General features: G+C 57.2%; 7 protein-coding genes across 7 annotated transcripts; 4 read left to right on the top strand and 3 right to left on the bottom strand.

Moving 5' to 3' along the window:
* Window positions 1–423: 423 nt before the first annotated feature.
* On the top strand, window positions 424–1,804 carry P884DRAFT_289243 (t-SNARE; the record flags this gene model as incomplete). Its single annotated transcript, XM_069443985.1, has 4 exons — window positions 424–1,423; window positions 1,484–1,549; window positions 1,604–1,709; window positions 1,766–1,804. The coding sequence occupies exons 1-4, from the start codon at window positions 684–686 to the stop codon at window positions 1,802–1,804; spliced, it is 951 nt and encodes a 316-aa protein (XP_069300883.1). The 5' UTR covers window positions 424–683.
* A 778-nt stretch (window positions 1,805–2,582) lies between these two features.
* On the top strand, window positions 2,583–4,335 carry P884DRAFT_216156 (Aldo/keto reductase-like protein). The gene is made up of 5 exons (XM_069439301.1): window positions 2,583–2,994; window positions 3,069–3,365; window positions 3,469–3,602; window positions 3,696–3,942; window positions 4,070–4,335. The coding sequence occupies exons 1-5, from the start codon at window positions 2,937–2,939 to the stop codon at window positions 4,264–4,266; spliced, it is 933 nt and encodes a 310-aa protein (XP_069300882.1). The 5' UTR covers window positions 2,583–2,936; the 3' UTR covers window positions 4,267–4,335.
* Window positions 4,336–4,451: 116 nt separating this feature from the next.
* P884DRAFT_274611 (chaperonin 10-like protein) lies at window positions 4,452–5,792 on the bottom strand (the record flags this gene model as incomplete). Its single annotated transcript, XM_069442747.1, has 4 exons — window positions 4,452–4,748; window positions 4,822–5,230; window positions 5,292–5,662; window positions 5,739–5,792. 4 exons carry the CDS (start codon window positions 5,790–5,792, stop codon window positions 4,452–4,454), a joined length of 1,131 nt encoding a protein of 376 aa, XP_069300881.1.
* A 1,066-nt stretch (window positions 5,793–6,858) lies between these two features.
* On the top strand, window positions 6,859–7,922 carry P884DRAFT_192110 (uncharacterized protein; the record flags this gene model as incomplete). Its single annotated transcript, XM_069437646.1, has 4 exons — window positions 6,859–6,969; window positions 7,042–7,254; window positions 7,388–7,723; window positions 7,812–7,922. The coding sequence occupies 4 exons, from the start codon at window positions 6,859–6,861 to the stop codon at window positions 7,920–7,922; spliced, it is 771 nt and encodes a 256-aa protein (XP_069300880.1).
* A 127-nt stretch (window positions 7,923–8,049) lies between these two features.
* On the bottom strand, window positions 8,050–9,915 carry P884DRAFT_274609 (Alpha/Beta hydrolase protein; the record flags this gene model as incomplete). The annotated part of the gene is made up of 7 exons (XM_069442746.1): window positions 8,050–8,217; window positions 8,278–8,410; window positions 8,482–8,775; window positions 8,841–9,098; window positions 9,212–9,426; window positions 9,538–9,612; window positions 9,766–9,915. The coding sequence occupies 7 exons, from the start codon at window positions 9,913–9,915 to the stop codon at window positions 8,050–8,052; spliced, it is 1,293 nt and encodes a 430-aa protein (XP_069300879.1).
* A 1,606-nt stretch (window positions 9,916–11,521) lies between these two features.
* On the bottom strand, window positions 11,522–12,338 carry P884DRAFT_235739 (acyl-CoA N-acyltransferase; the record flags this gene model as incomplete). Its single annotated transcript, XM_069439962.1, has 2 exons — window positions 11,835–12,338; window positions 11,522–11,765 (listed from the first exon to the last, which is right to left on the bottom strand). The coding sequence occupies exons 1-2, from the start codon at window positions 12,122–12,124 to the stop codon at window positions 11,522–11,524; spliced, it is 534 nt and encodes a 177-aa protein (XP_069300878.1). The 5' UTR covers window positions 12,125–12,338.
* Window positions 12,339–13,049: 711 nt separating this feature from the next.
* Window positions 13,050–16,346, top strand: P884DRAFT_191527 (uncharacterized protein; the record flags this gene model as incomplete). Its single annotated transcript, XM_069437596.1, has 1 exon — window positions 13,050–16,346. The coding sequence occupies one exon, from the start codon at window positions 13,050–13,052 to the stop codon at window positions 16,344–16,346; it is 3,297 nt and encodes a 1,098-aa protein (XP_069300877.1).
* Between the last annotated feature and the right edge of the window lie 116 nt (window positions 16,347–16,462).

Here is a 16,462-nt window from a genome sequence, read left to right as displayed (position 1 = left end):
AGAACAAAGTGCACACATGACGTAAGGCAAGGCCATGGTCGCCTTACATAGTATATGTGTAGTACAGTAACACTACGCTACTTCTGCGTAGACCATCATTGTCCCATGTGGTGGGTACAATCGCGCCAAGTGGCTTTCCAAGCTAGTCGAGCGGAACTCTTCTTGCTCTTCTGTTGAGCAAGCTTCATTGCTCCATAATCTAAACAAATGGACTTACAAAGAAGGCTCGCACCCGCTAGCGTAGTTTAGGAGGGTCGTTTCGAGATTGGTGTTTCTTCGATTCCACAGTGAGGGAGTACAGTTCCCGTGTGAAACACGCACTGACTGCAGCGAGACCAAGTTTGGTGAAAGCGACCCGGTCCGAGCGCCGCCGCGCGAAACACCGTGGCATTCCCTCGATCCAAGAACAAGCCGAGGAGGCAAGGCTTCGCCAAAACTACTTCTTTGGAACCTTCATCTCGCTCGCCTCCAATCACGCTCGGCAGATACCAGAAAACACGCCGTGTCTGTAATTGCTTTATCGGGAGGTGCACAGGCCCTTCGCGACCGACAGAACCATTGCTGGGTCCCCGACCCCTGGATCGCATAGTGAATCACCTAAATCACCACCACTGACCCGCCAACCGTCGCACCGAGAACGTCCAGCGCCCAACCGTCGCACCACGAGCACTGTCGGCGCCGCCATGGCCGTTGCGATCAACGACCGAACGGCGGAATTCCGTCACATCGTCTCTGCCGCTCAGCGGAAACAGGCGGCCAAGCCTGGCTCGAAGCGACTGCTCAGCGATGCGCAGAAGAGCGCGGCCGCTGGGGGCGCGCCGCCGCGGCGGTCCGAATTTGCGCGGCACGCGGCAGAGATCGGTAGGGGAATCTCGGCGACGATGGGGAAGCTCGAAAAACTTGCACAACTTGCGAAGAAGCGATCACTCTTTGACGACAATCCGGTGGAGGTGAACGAGTTGACCTTCATCATCAAACAAGACCTCTCTCGCCTAAACGAAGAAATCCGCAACCTGCAAGCTCTGTCGAAGCGCCTGCATCCTAAACCAGATCAAGAGGGGGAAAACAACAAGAACATCTTGCTCTTGCTGCAGGGGAAGTTGGGGGATGTCAGCGCAAACTTCAAGGACGTGTTGGAGATCCGAACCAAAAACATTCAGGCTTCAAGATCACGGACCGAGGCGTTTGTGTCAACGGTGGGGCAGCACGCCCACGCGTCCATACCACCCTCGGCATCCCCTCTCTATAGCACCCCGGCGAGGGGGACGCCGTCTCCCGGCGCCGACCTTATCTCGCTGAATCCGATGGGTGGAGACCAGCAGCTGCAGCTGCAAATGATGGAGGAAGGGCAGAACTCGTACATCCAACAGCGCGGGCAGGCCATTGAGGCGATCGAAGCGACCATCAACGAACTCGGATCAATGTAAGCACGGACGTCGGGTCATGGCAAATGTCAGGTCGGGGAGCTAACCGAGTCGTGCAGCTTTGGGCAGCTCGCCAGCATGGTTAGCGAACAATCCGAGATGATCCAACGCATCGATGCAAACACGTAGGTTCCTCCGTCCGTCGAGGCCATGTTTGCGTTTGCTGACCTCCCACGCAGAGAAGAAGTTGTCGACAACGTCGAAGGAGCCCAACGAGAGCTGCTCAAATACTGGTCCCGCGTCTCGGGAAACCGCTGGCTCATAGCCAAGATGTTTGGTGTCCTTGTAAGTGAATCCAATGCTGGTATCTGGTGCGCAATCATGCTGACTCCCGGTACCAGATGGTGTTCTTCCTGCTCTGGGTGTTGATCGCCGGGTAGCCGGGCGCTGCGCCCTTATTCCCATTCTTGTACAGCACCTTCTTCTCTTTCCTTTCTTCCGTGGCGGCGTCAGCAGAGATCACCGCATCTTAAACATTCGTAATAGGGATTCAACGCATTGGTCGGGCGACTTTCACATTGAGGAGTTGAAGGCTTCTCCTGTATTGACTAGATGGCAATGTAGAGCATTGCTGGGAGTCAGACGGCGGTCGCTGTCATAGATGCGATATCTAGCATTTGAGCATCCTTTTTTTGTTAATGACAGGATCCTAACGAAGTTCAATCCTCGTCAACTTCTCACTAGCGGGACGCCTACCACTTGTATTGTACGGATCCGTACACATGTTTCGTAATTACAGCTCTGTAACAGTCATGACGATCGAAGAGAGCCCCAGCCCAGCTTGTTGACTTACCGACACAAGCGACCATTTTTCCACCTATCAAATCACCATTCGACGAGCGTTCGCAAGGGTGGCCACGAAACCCCTGATAGACACCCCACCATACCCGCCTTCACCCGACGGAAGACGGCGAAGGAGGGGCAACTCTGGAAAGATCATTATCCTTGGAACAAGGCCTCCAGAGCATCTATCAAGGACACAACCAGCTCCTATTGATGGTTAATGTGTGTTAGTGAGAGTAACAATGCAAGAAAAGGTAGTAAAAAAGTGATACCGTAGCAGGCTTGAAAAAGTCCGCCTGAGAAGCAATCCGTCCAGTGGTCTGGCTATCGTCAACAACGGCCCCAGTTTGAAAGGTCACGGCACCCAAGAGTGCTTCGACAGCGGCACAATATGCACCGAACCTCGTCCCGCACCCCGCTGCCTTAGTGTCGTGATGGCGCCCCATTTAGCCGGCTTCCAGGCCCAAGATACCCACCTATCCTTCCCGCTTCCTTGATAATCGAGTCTCGCGTCTTCGACACTGTTGCTCCCTCGCCTGCCATATCTGTTTGTCTATTATTTTGCTAGGACTCCAGTACGACCCGTCGTCGGCTGTCGCAAAGCTGTTTGCACTCCGACCTTTCCCGAGACGAGTTCCCTCTACCCAACGACTTGTGCGTCCCTTCCGGTGGAAGAGACAGCCAATCCTACCTAGCACAGCCTCCGGTCATTCGTCCCGAACCATAACCATGGCAAACAAGACCTTCAAGCTCAACACCGGCCAGGACATTCCCGCCATTGGATTGGGTAAGCACTCCCGCCTCCCTGTACTCCAGTTCCCCCTCGCCATCGACAGCGGTTAACATCCGACGGACGGACAGGAACATGGCAATCCGAGCCGGGCAAGGTTCGCGAGGCGGTGGTGCATGCGCTAAAGGCCGGGTACCGGCTGATCGATTGCGCGTACTGCTACGGCAACGAGCAGGAGGTCGGGCAGGGCCTGGCCGAGGCGTTCGCGGCGGGCATCGTCAAGCGCGAGGAGGTCTTTGTGGTGACCAAGGTGTGGGCGACCTACACGACTCGGTGCGCGCTGGGGTTGCAGAAGAGCCTGGAGAACCTCGGGCTCGAGTATGTGGACTTGTTCCTGGTGCATTGGCCGCTCTTGATGAACCCTGAGGGTGAGCAAGCGTCCCATTCCGTCCCCGACCCGGGGGCACATCTCTCTTTCCTGCTCATCTGGGAAAAATAACCGTGGCGGTGTGTTGACTCGGCTGGCGGTAGGCAACGATGACCGCTTCCCCAAGCTTCCCAACGGCGAGCGCGACATCATCCGCTCCCACAACCACGTCGACACATGGAAGCAGATGGAGGCCTTGCTGGCAACCGGCAAGACCAAGGCCATCGGCGTGTCCAACGTTCGTTCCTCCCCGCCCCGCTAGCCCCTTTTCCCCGTTTTATTTTATCAGTTTCTAACCTTCTTCCGCACCCCTTCCCTCCCCCAACGACAGTATAGCAAACGCTACCTCGAGCAACTCCTCCCCCACGCCACCGTCGTCCCCGCTGTCAACCAGATCGAGAACCACCCAGCGCTGCCCCAGCAGGAGATTGTCGACCTCTGCAAGGAAAAGGGCATCCACATCATGGCGTACAGCCCGCTGGGCAGCACGGGAGGCCCGCTCTTCACGGCCGAACCCGTGGTCAAGATCGCCGAGAAGCGCGGTGTCAAGCCGTCGACCGTCCTGTTGAGCTACCACAGTATGTGTCTGCCCCTTCACTATCCCACCATCGCTCCCGTTCCAGAGGGGACGGGAAGAAAAATACAAGCAAAGAAAAGGGAAAGGTGTTTTTCTTTTGCTGACGCAGTTGTGTTTTGCGTTGATAGTCCCCCGTGGCAGCACCGTCCTGGCCAAATCGGTCACTCGCGAGCGGATCGAGGAGAACCTCAAGCTGATTGACTTGGACGCCGATGATATGAAATTGCTGAATGACTGGTCGGACAGGCTGACCAGGGAAGGCCAGCTGATGCGGTTCGTGTACCCGCCGTTTGGCGTGGACTTTGGATTCCCGGACAAGTCATAGACTGGGCTGGGTTCTTGTTATGTGCGAAATCGGGTCGATAGACGAGAAATAGACGTCGTTTTTGTCTGCAATGTTCGAGTTTCTTTTCTTTTTCTTTTTCCATTTTTTTCTTCTTCATCTCATCTCCCCGACAAAGCGAGATCTTTGGTGTATGTATCATCTAACCCTCTGCGCCTCCTCGCTGCCTACATGTCAACCATCACCTTCAATACCAGATTTCCCTCGTCGTCTTTTACCCTAGCTGCCATGTCAAAGGCCTTGGGGATGCTCTCCATCCCCGAGAACCGCTGGGTGATGAGCTTTGTAAAGTCGGGCAGCCGGGGATTCTTGCTGGCCAGCAGCTCGATGACCCGCGGATACGTGTTGGCGTACCGGAAGACGCCTACGAGGTCGACCTCGCGCAGGGCCGCGGCCGAGATAGGCAGCGTTTGGATGGGATTGCCCATGCCGATGAGCATGATCCTCCCACCAGGGGCAGTAGCCTGTTCACGGTCAGATCCTCACATCTGGGGTACTTTGTTTGGTTTTCTTTTACTACACGGAAAAAAAACTCACATATATGGAGGCCTGTAGGCACGCCTCAACACCGGTGCACTCGAACGTGGCCGAAACCTCGCCCAAGGCCCGGCCGTTGTGCGTTGTCGACTTGACTGACTCCGCCACCTGCTTTGCGAAGTCCAGCTTTGCCTCGATCGTGTCGGGCCGCTTCATAGGAACAAGGACGGCGGCGTCGGCGAAGCCGTTGGCGACGGCGAACTTGACCCGGCCCTCTTGGATGTCGGCAATTACCACCGTGGCCTCGCCGACCGCCTTGCTGAGGGCGGCGCAGAGAAGGCCGACCGTCCCGGCGCCAAAGACCAGGACGGTGGAGCGTGGCGCGAGGCGCGCTCTGTCGGTGGCGTGGAGGGCAACAGCCAGGGGCTCGACGAGAGCCCCGAGTTCCAGAGAGACGCTCGATGGAAGTCTTGTGTGCTCTTTTCAGCGACGCTTATTCCAGGGGTTTCTCGGGGCCACTGTTGACATACTTGTGACACCACCTCGCCGGGTGTGTTATCTGTTCCTGAAGTGTGCCCTGGGCGTGCGGGTATGCCTTGGCCGAGCTCCTGAACTTCATCTCCCTGCAGATGTTGTACCGGCCCTCGCGGCAGAGCTCGCATTGCTCGCATGGCTGGCCAACCTCCAGGGCGACGTGGTCCCCGACCTTGAGCGAAGACACGCCGGAGCCCACGGCAGTGACGATGCCGGCCGATTCGTGGCCTAGGGTAAGGGGCTCCCGCACCAAGATGTCGCCATTGCGGAAGTGGCCAAAGTAGTGCAAATCAGAACCGCAGAGCCCTGTTGTCTTGACGGCAACCTGGACCTCCTCGGCGCCGAGTGGAGGCAGCTCTCGCTCTTCCTGGAAACTGTGTGAGCCTTGCTTGACTCCATGTAATCTCGACGCGGTCAGGTTGAATGTTGTCTGGTCAACTTACGAGCCGCAAGTCCCGAGCCCCATGAAGGACCGAAGCTTTGACGCGGGAAGCCATTGGTAGAGGGGTGGTAGAAAAAGGGGGGTGCGAACGAGTTGTAATCAGTTGAGACTGCAACGAGTAAGGAGCAAAGCGCTGGCGATGGAGTTTGGGGATAAATGTTTTCAATCCAACAAAAAAGGGCTCGGATAGGCTCCTTTGCAGTCACAATACCTAGTGCACCAAGCAAAGGGGACTCGGATACCGAGATGCCCGTATTATAAGGCTACAAAAGCCCGGCTCCGTCAGTCGGTGCCACTGCTTAGTACAGATTTGTACGAGGATAGGCGTGTACAACATGGACCCAGGAAAGCACGATATCGAACCGAATCCACTTGCCTGTTTGTAAGAAGGGTCTGGGATGGGAGAAGGCCACATGAGCTCACCACGAGACTCGGACTTGTGACGTGTAACCCGAGGAGGCAGGTAGGTATGTACCTTAAGCTGATTTAGTGTACCTGACCCAGGAGACCCCAGGCTAAAGACAACAGCGCCTTGATGCCCCCCGCAGGCGGATGTGCCAAATCTTGGTCTTTTTTCGAGCCCCTAAAATCCATCATAGGCGGGGTTAGCGCCAGCAACTGGAAGTGGCCATCGCGCGAGCTACCTCCCCTCGAACCTGTGCGGGCAAGTGCGTGCGGTGCGGTTGTGGCAATGTGGGACTTTGTTGGCCCACAACCGAGCCCAACTGCCTTACTGCAGTAAACTGCCCCGTACCGGTTACAAAACTGTGACCGTACGGTACCGTATTTGTGGTTTGACATGGTCGACCGTCCCGCTTGTTCTACGCTCGTTAGTTGAGCAGGCGTTGGGGCAGGAACTGGGCCCAAGATAACTACAAGGGTCCCTGAACATGCAGTCATCCGACTTACACCACCTTTCGCCAACCATGGGGACGGCCCAAAGCGGGTTCTTCTGCATCCAGGAGTTGAACACAACATAAGTTGTTCATATGCACAGGGTCCGGGCTCTGGCATATCCTTCCTCGAAACGCACTCATTGATAAGGGAAACAGAGGGAAACAAAAGGAAAAAAAAAAAAAAAACCAAATACAGAAACAATGGCGACAAGCAACGTGTCGAGCATGTTCTCGCTCGAAGGCCACACCGCACTTGTCACTGGCGGCACCCGCGGCATTGGCAAGGCCGTCGCCATCGCCCTCGCCGAAGCCGGAGCCGACATTCTTCTCGTCCAGGTAAGCTAGAGTGTCACTTCCAAAAACATCACACATCTTGAACGCCATGGACGACTGACTCCCGCGGTCCAGAGAGATGAGACATCCGCCGATACTCTCAATGCCGTTCGGGCCCTGGGCCGCAGCGCCACCATCTACACGGCCGACCTGAGCTCGGCCGAGGACGTCTCGAAGCTGGTACCGCGGATCCTCGCCGACGGTCACCAGATCCGCATCCTCGTCAACTGCGCCGGTATCCAGCGGAGACACCCGTGCGAGAAGTTCCCGGACTCCGACTTCAACGAGGTAAGCCCCTACGGCAGCGCACTTCCACTGTCCTGTCCCTTCGTGCTTTTTTTCACGCGCATGCGGCATCCTCGCTGACGACACAACTTTCCTTCTTCTCTTCCTTCCTCCCCCCCTTCTCCCTGGAAAACAGGTCATCCAAGTGAACCTCAACAGCGTCTTCACTCTCTGCCGCGACGTGGGCGCGCACATGCTGCAGCTCGACCCGTCGCCCGTGACGGGCCGCCGCGGCTCCATCATCAACTTCGCCTCGCTGCTGACCTTCCAGGGCGGCCTGACCGTCCCCGCCTACGCGGCGTCCAAGGGCGCCGTCGGCCAGCTGACCAAGAGTTTTGCCAACGAGTGGACCGCCCGCGGCGTCACTGTCAACGCCATCGCGCCCGGGTACATCGAGACCGAGATGAACACCGCGCTGCTCAACGACCCGGATCGGCTGGCTAGCATCAGCGCGAGGATACCGGCCGGAAGGGTGGGTTTTTTTTCCCTTCTTTTGTTTCTTCTAAATCCTGGGCCACCTGTCGTGTTACGACGATGCTAATGTGACGCTTGTTCCGTAGTGGGGGAGCCCCGAGGACTTCAAGGGCACGGCCGTCTACCTCGCAAGCAAGGCGAGTGCCTATGTGAGCGGCCACGTACTGGTGGTGGACGGTGGATGGATGGGACGGTGAAACTGATTGCGCCCAACAACGAACTTTCTTTTCCTATGGACGCGGACGACGGGAAGGAGCACAATTAGAAGGTAATAGAGCAGCATGGAAATAGCGACGCGGACAACTAGGTTACCGATTCTCGACTTCAGTCCCTCACCGAGGCCATGACCTCCTCCATCCAGGGGTACACAGATCCGTTGGCCAGTGGATAGCCCATGTGCAGCGCGCCAGAGAAAAAGCGAGCCTCCTTGACAGTGCCATACTCGAACAGCATCATTGAGTCTTCGACGGGCATGAGGCCGTCCTGAGTACCCTGTTGAGAGTTAGCTCAGCCACCAATCCTTTCCTTTCCTCAGCACGAGGAGAGACTCACATTGACCAGCAGCAGCCTGGTCGACGGTCTCTGGATGATGCCCGTCTCAAAAAGCGAGAACTTTTCCTGGACCTTGGCCTTGTACTCATCGACAGAATTGAACCCGTGCTTCATAGCCATGGCAGGCGTCAACCTTTGACGAGTCAGCACTCTTCTGCAATCCAAAGACAGGACATTACTCCGGGGGGGGGGGGTTCACGCAACTCGAAAGGGTACTCGTGTCCGTCCACCTTCTCGAGCCATTCCTTGTCGAAGAAGTAGTGACAGCCGGCTCCCTGCGCAACGCACCCGACCAGCCGATCCCGGTGCGTATGGGCGATGCGGATGGCGTAATATCCGCCGCAGCTCAGGCCCCAGACCATGACACGCTTCATGTCGAACCGTCCGTCGCTGCCCATCCACTCGAGCAGGCTCGTCCACAGCCGGTCGGGCGATAGAGGGTCGGCGCTGTCGGCGGGGCAATCGGCCGTGCCGGGTATCTCGACCACCACGGAGCCCCTGATGCCCACCCGTTCAGTCAGCACAAAGCATTCCCGACAAGCCGTTCATAATATAGTACTCACCAGCCCCTCTTCAGAAACTCGTCGCACCGTACCGTATTGTCCGGCCGGTACCCGTCCAACCCAGTCATCAGGACCACTACGGGGCATTTTGTTCTTTTCCTCTGCTCCTTCTCCAGCTTCGGTGCCCTCACGTAGACCGGAATCTGGCCCTTGTCGTTGCCCTTGGCGTGCTTGTGATCCACCAAAACCTCCTCCACAGGACACTCCCACAGCTGACCGGCCTTCAGATATGTCTCCTTCTGCGCCTGCCACGCCCTCCTGCGTTCCGCCCCGGCATCAGCTACTGCCCGATCTTCTCTGAGGACTCCGGAGGAAGCAGGCGGCAAAGAGAAACAGGGCCGGAAACAAGGAAACGACCGTGGGGGACACACCATTTGACAGCGTCGTTCACCTCCGGAAACGCAGTGATGTACGGAAACCGGGCGATGCGGTAGACGGCGCAGGCACGCAGGTACAGGGCCGAAGCCTCCTTTGCGGCGGTGGTGGTGCTGGCGGTGGCTTTCTTATCGGCGAGGGAGGCGAGACGCTCGGCAGTGGGGAGGAAGGCCTCTGTGTACGACGGGAAGCAGGCATCGTTGATGTTTCGCTGTTCGTGATTTGAGAGGATGAAAGGGATCAGCTTAGGGCTATGGGAAGGGAAAAAAAAAAAAAAGAAGGGGGGAGGGACGGGAGAGAAGAGGTTGGGCTGATCACCTACCTTGATCAGCTCCTCAAAGATGGGGGCGAAGTCCTCGTACGCGCCGTCGTGGAACGGGTAGACGGACTTGCTGCACTTTCAAAAAAAAGGTGGTGAGTATATCGTTGCACTGGCGTCCAGTCTGACGTGGGATGATGCTATGGAAAACGTCCCGTCTGGGCTGCTTATCTCTGCGCCCAGAGACCATCTGTTGGATTTGACGAGCTGTCATGGTACTGAATTACGTACAGGAAGCCGCCACCTGGTTTCCCAAAGCGCCTTGATGCCGTCGTGGTGCGGCATGCGGCGCTCGAATTCCTTTCTGCCCATGATCCAGTGTTCTGGAGTTTTGCCCTCCAAGGCTGTCGCCGTGGAACCGTCAGTGGCGTGGGGAGCCATGGTGCGAGAAGGGCTCGATATGGTTTAGTTGAGGAGGAGAGAAGAGGTAATTTAAAGGGGAAACCGGCAGCTATAGGACCTTGTGCTTGCTGGCGATGACCATTCCGTTCTTGCGACTTGAGTGGGATCCCCGTCTTCGTCGGTGGGAGGATGACGGTGGAACAACGCCAAGTTTCTCGCAAGCTCTGAACCACAGTTATTATATGTCTGATATTAAACTGAAACTCACGGAAAGGAGGAACCTACTCCCACTGCAGGAGCGCAATGCGGACGCGGGTCAGAGCGATGTGAAGGTCCCGATCCATCGTATTGAAAGATGCGTCGGCTCTCTGTATAATTTCGACGGAGCTTTTAGACTTTGATTGCATGCAAACCCCGATTGGCCGTTTCTTTTTGTTTTCTATGTATTTCTTCTAAGCCTCGGGCCTTGTGAGTTGGGGATATCCGGATTCCGAGTATGGAACGAAGCCTGAGTAGCCGAGGGATATGTATGCGGGCAGGTAGGAGGTCAGCTGCACGTCTCACGAAACGCAAAGCAGCTCAGCAGAAGACGGCGATATTAGATCACATAGAAGACATAGGGAGATCATGCATATATGACAGGAGAAGCAGATGTCTTGGGCTCGGTGGCATGCGATGGATCACAGATAGTGCACGAGGGGACTGCTCCGGATAGTTAGAGACGGCCGGTCGTTGGCCAGCAGGGTCTCCCAAGGTTGGGCGTGGCTGATCTGATATCTCAGTCCAGTTTCTTGAGCAATCACCCGATCTGGGCTTGGATGAGCAGTCCTGAGGCTTCCCCGCCGGGTTCGTAATTATTCGGGCCTACCGTGTCGGAGGGTCAGTGCAACGTATAGGGACTCCGATGGGGGGTTGCACAGCACCATTACGGAAGGCGGTTGCATGTCGAGGTCTTATGGAAGGAGCTGGGCTGGATGCATGTGTTCACCTCGGCCAGCCAGTCGGGTCTTAAGAATTCGGCTTTTTTTTTGGCTGCATCGGGATTCAGGCCCTTGAAAATCACATGCCGATGCGGGGGAAATGCGAGGATGACAGCTTTGCTGCTGAGTGTGTCAGAAGGCCACGAGGGGTCGGCCACTTTGCCAGAGGCTATCAGCTTGACACTGCGGGCGGGGTCTCCCGGAGCGATGCAACCAAAAATGGTGTTTATCTTACCTTTTATCTTCTTGTTCATCACAGTGGTCGAGCGCGCCGAAGTCTCGGGTATGCCGGATGATCAGGGCGGATATGCGTGCACATCAAGGAACCAATGAAAAAAAAAAGCAACGCTGCTCTAGGTCTACCTCTGTCCCATCCTAATCACTCACACCATCCCAGCTATATGTGGAAATAAGCCTCTTCCCTCACGCTTTTCTGGATCTGGAGGAGTCCCGACGCCGTAGCCTTGAAGATCTCAGCCTCTCCCACAGGGATGGCGTGGTGCTGGGGTTCAACCCAGAGCTGCAGGTGTGTATACTGCTCCTTGCTGACCGTAGCTAAAGTGTTTGCTACCAAAGATCGCTGCCTTGTTGGATGCTGCCGCAGCCAAGCGACGGAACTGGCCATTCAACGCTGCACTGCACGCCTGCATCCGCCGTTCCAGCTATTAGGCATTGCTGCTCTTGGGACCCTCGTGGTAGTGCGCCATCTCCAGACCGGCTCTCCTGAAGCCACACTTTACGTAGAAGCCTTCGTTGGCCTCGCTGCAGTCCAATATCGTCTTATAGCACCCTGTCTGTTTGGCGATGTAGTCTAGCGCCTGGATGAGTCGCAGCCCCAGCTTCTTGCCTTGCTGGTCCTTGGCGACGGCGATATCCTCGATGTGGCCAACGGATCCGAGATTGTGAATGCTGCCGCGCGAGAGTCGTATTAGTTGTCTGGTGCGAATCTGACGGCGCGTTGGCAGGAGAGATCCTTACAACTTGCGCTCCGCCAGGAGCGCACCGGTACCGACGATCCTCGGCGGATTGGAGGTGGTGTCCTCAATGACGAGAATGAAGTAGCTGCCATCTTGGCTCGCAATCCAGTCGTACCGCTCCTCCCAGGCCTCCCTCGAGATGTCACCCACCGTCGTCAGCACCCGCAGGCAGTCCAGGAAGCCAGCGTCGAAGTCGTCCCGGCGAAGAGCGCGCAGCTTATAACCCTCCGGCAGAGCAGCTTGCACCTCGGGAGACAGGTATTTGTCCGAGAAGAGACCCGGGGCGGCCATTGCGATTGGGGATGGACGGTTGGCGTGCGAAGGCGGGTGGGCAATGTCGGTGGAGGGGGCTCAGATCGCTCGGGCTTGTTGTGCTCGGTCGCTGCTCCTGGGAGTGTTTTGAGTTGTGCAGGTGTCGAGCAGTCGGGCGATGTACGAGGCACGAAGTAACTCGGCGTGCCCACTGATCTTGCGAGGGTCAAAAATAACGGTTTCTCGAATCGGACTCTTTTGCGTAGTGTTTCAATACGAGCGGCATGAGCTGGCGCCTTGCCAAGCCACGATACCGAGTTGGACACCCCAACGGCTGGGGACGACAGCAGAAAGCGGCAGGCTCCAGCAGCAAGGGGCCCCTGCCACTAGTGTAATCCGTACTGTAGTCCGTAGTCCGTAATCTGTACTGTAATCCGTACACTAGTGTAGATCGGTGGGGGGTTCTCTGCCACACCAGGCACCGCCCTTGCTGCTTTCTTGTTCGCAGATGGCGAATTGTTGTAGTTAGTGGGGACATCGTTTCAGGGACAGATGAGCCTATCATCACATGCCACACCGCTCTCTGCCTGAGGCAATGAGCGGCCAGCGCGATTTGGCGATTCCGGTTTTGAGTGCCACCGGGTCCAGTTTTCAGAACGCATGAATCTGGGTAAATGTTGGGCGGGTCATCCCTGCTACTGGGCCATCGATTGACGTTGGGCCTGAGCACCCCAGATTTTGGCAAGCCAGGTACCCTATCGTTCACCTCTGTTCCTTGCACTCTCCATCCCAAGGCATGCGCATTTCAACTCAATCTACTTCCTTTTTTGTCCTTTTATTTGACCCCCCCGACGAATCGCTGCTGCGGTGCGAATAGCCGCGTCGCGACGAACTGCCTGCTGCGGCGACCCCTCTCCGACGACTAGCGTAGGCGAAAGATGCGGCACCGATCGGAGGTCCGAGAATGATATCGACTAACTGCCGGGCCGCAGTGGATGTTCAAGATGCCTTGGTACCCTCGGGGGCGCTCGTTATCGACCAGGACGCCAACAAGACAACCCTAGACCCCGGAAGCACACTCCTCCCCGGCCCGGTTGCCAGTCTGGTCAGTTTCGCTACACGGTCAACATGTCTCGCTGTTCGGATTACCAGCGCCATAGGGGGGAGCGGGTTGGATGCGGCCAGGTTCACGACGCTCTCGACCCTCAAGGTCGGCCGTACCATCCTTGACGGGGTCTTGAGCAGAGCCGGGAAGGACGCTGCCCTTGTCCGCGCAGGCGCGGTACAAGCAGACACGGAGACTGGCATAGAAGGTGTCATTGAGAAGATACACAACAAGGCGGATCTCTTGATCTTCTGGACCGCAACCGGTTTCCAATTTGCCAACACCGCGCTATCCACATTATCTGAGGGTTCCCAGTTGTTTCTGTCGACCCTCGACCGCTTCTTTGGCTCTACCGACTCCTCGCGCGCCATGGCCAGCATCATCGCCATGATCCGCCGAGAAATCGCCAATCCCCCGTTGGCCGGGCGAGGAGAAATGGTTGGAGTAAGTGACCTCGTCGCAGCACTTTGCACTCTGGCCTTTTTGCAGAGGTCGTGCAGGTCTCTCCTGGAGGAGGAAGACCGCAGGTCCCCCGTGGATGAGGTTGTATGGGACATTGTTGTCCTCAACGACGGTGTGCGGGTTGATATCTCTGATAAGAAGCTGCGGCATCGGCTCTCCAGGAGCCTCGGTTCTTCGGAACACCGGGATCTGAGTCTCGACAGTGCGCCGGCGCGACAACTTGAGCGTGATATCGTGCAGTCATTGCCAAACAACGCCAAGGTGTCTATCACCACGGAACTCGCCGTCTCGGAGACCATCACAGTCGATTTTACTGGTGATGTGCGACAAATCGAGGTTAGGCCTCCTCCCGGCATCGAACTGATCGAGGAGAAGCGCAACAATGCCCTGGCACAAGCTGGCAAGGAAAATGCCACCGTGCAATTCGTCTTTCGAAACGCGCGTCGCCATGAACGAAGAGTCTCCTATCAAAAGACAGATGGAGAAATCAGCCACGCCGTGGACTCTGGGAGACAACTTGAACCGCCAGCTTCACATTACCCCGTCAGCAAAGTTGCCTCTCGCCAAAAGTCATACCACGAAGGGGAAAACATAACCACCGCTGGCCCAAGTACTTCCCCTACATCATCACATCATATGACGACGCCTCGATTATGTATCGATCTCGACGCCGACAGCTCCGTCCAACAGGAGCCGAGTCACCCAACATACGCCGCACCTCCATCGCAGTCACGAGGCAGTCAGCCAAGCTTGCTCGCTGATAAGAAGCTTCCGGAACTTCCGTTAGTTCCGACGAGGAGGGAAGAGCATAGCTCTGGCCCCAGTGCTGGGGAGACAAGAAAGGGTCCTCGAAATGTGCTCAGAAGATCAACCCCAAGACTCAACAAGAAGGATAACAGTTCTGAGGCTGCGTCGGGCAAAGCTAAGTCTACATTTGTTGCCTCCTTGGCAGCTAAATTATCCGGGAAGTCGGACCGACGACCAGCCAGTATCCATCAGCAGTCACTATTTTTGGACAGTGATGGGGGCCATGATGAGTTTGACCATAGCCTTTCTCGCATCAGTTACCACTCGATCCAGGAAAGCCGGAGGCAATCGACAGTGTCTCTGGGCGCTTCAATCGTCACTACTGACAACTATCAATCCACTTCCATGTACGCTGAGACGGCAGGCAGCCGGGAAGTGTGCGAGCTTGATCCTGATACGGAAGACGAGGGCGGACAGGTTGCCTTGGCAAGGAATCACCGGCGGTCAAAATCCGATACACCAAGCATCCGCACGCTGGCCACGAGCAGGTCGGAGATGTCACTTTTTTCCTCTTACCAGAGTACCGCCCTCACTTTCACTCCGGTCGACAAGTTGAGTGCGCTCAGACAGAGTGGTGTTTTGCCGGGCGTGTTCCCCGAGCGGCATTTGCTCAGCAACGCTGCTCGATACATGCGCTTTGCCTCGGCGTCTTACGGATCCCATTTCCTCAGAGCCCTAGGCATCGGTACTGAGATGCCGAGGTCGGGGATCCTCGACGACACACACCACGAACTGCGGTCCTTTGCTCACCACACCAAATCCAATCCCAACGACATTCTCCTCGCCTCCTTTGTCGACCCAGAAGGCGGTTCCGATGCCACGGGGGCGACCAATACGGGCGTGCCTCTCGTGCACTACATTTCGCTCGACCACGAGTCCAAAGCGGTGGTCCTCGCCTGCCGCGGCACGCTCGGGTTCGAGGACGTCCTGGCCGACATGGCGTGCGAATACGACGAGCTGACCTGGCAGGGCCGCTCGTACAAAGTGCACAAGGGCGTGCACGCCTCGGCCAAGCGCCTCCTCCACGGAGGCGACGGCCGCGTCCTGCGCACGCTCCAGGCCGCCCTCGAAGAGTTCCCCAACTACGGCTTGATCCTCACGGGCCATTCTCTCGGCGCTGCCGTGACCTCCCTCCTAGGCATCATGATCTCGGAGCCGGTTGACGGTGGTAACAGCAGCAGCAGCAGCAACAACAACAACAACAACAACAACCGCACCTTTGTTACTGCCACCACCACCACCTCCTCCTCCTTTTCCTTCTCATCATCATCATCTTCTTCTTCTTCTCCACGCTACCATCTAGGCATCCCACCGAACCGCCCGATCCAAGTCTACGCCTACGGCCCGCCCGCGACCGTGTGCTCCGCCCTGCGTGATGCCACGCGCGGGCTGATCACGACCATGGTGAACGGCAACGACATCGTCCCGTTCCTCTCGCTCGGGCTCCTCCACGACGTCCAGGGCGCCGCGCTGGCGCTCCGGGCGGACGGCGCCGCCCGCGAGGCGAGGCGGAGGATCCTGAAGGCCATCGCCCGCGCTTGCCTCGCCAGAGACGACCAAGACGTCCGGAACGACGGCGACGACGAATGGGGTTACGAGCTGCTCGGCACTCTGAGGCGGGCGATGCGGAGCGAGAAGCTCGTCCCGCCGGGGGAGGTGTTTGTCGTGGAGGGGACGGTGGCGCTCCTCAGGGCCCCGGAAACGACCGAGGGAGGCAAGGAAGGGGTAGGGCGGCCGGCGAAGAGGATGGTGCTGCGGTATGTAAAAGACGTGGAGAGGAGGTTCGGGGAGATCCGATTCGGGATGGGGCTGTTGACGGACCACAGCCCGGCGAGGTACGAGGCGGCGCTGGATAGGTTGGTGCGCGGTTTGGGAGTGAAGGAGTGATGGGAGGGAGTGAACGAGGGGAGAGTGAACGAGGGGAGAGTGAACGAGGAGAGAGGGAGAGAGGGAGAGTTCGACCACTGGCCAGCCTCGCTGACCACTACTTCACACGCTTGATG

This window comes from Thermothelomyces heterothallicus, assembly GCF_042370625.1.
Source record: "Thermothelomyces heterothallicus CBS 202.75 unplaced genomic scaffold P884_scaffold_2, whole genome shotgun sequence".
NCBI classification, from domain to species: domain Eukaryota; kingdom Fungi; phylum Ascomycota; class Sordariomycetes; order Sordariales; family Chaetomiaceae; genus Thermothelomyces; species Thermothelomyces heterothallicus.
Note: the sequence above shows the minus strand (reverse complement) of the source record. Positions and strands in the feature narration are given on the sequence as shown.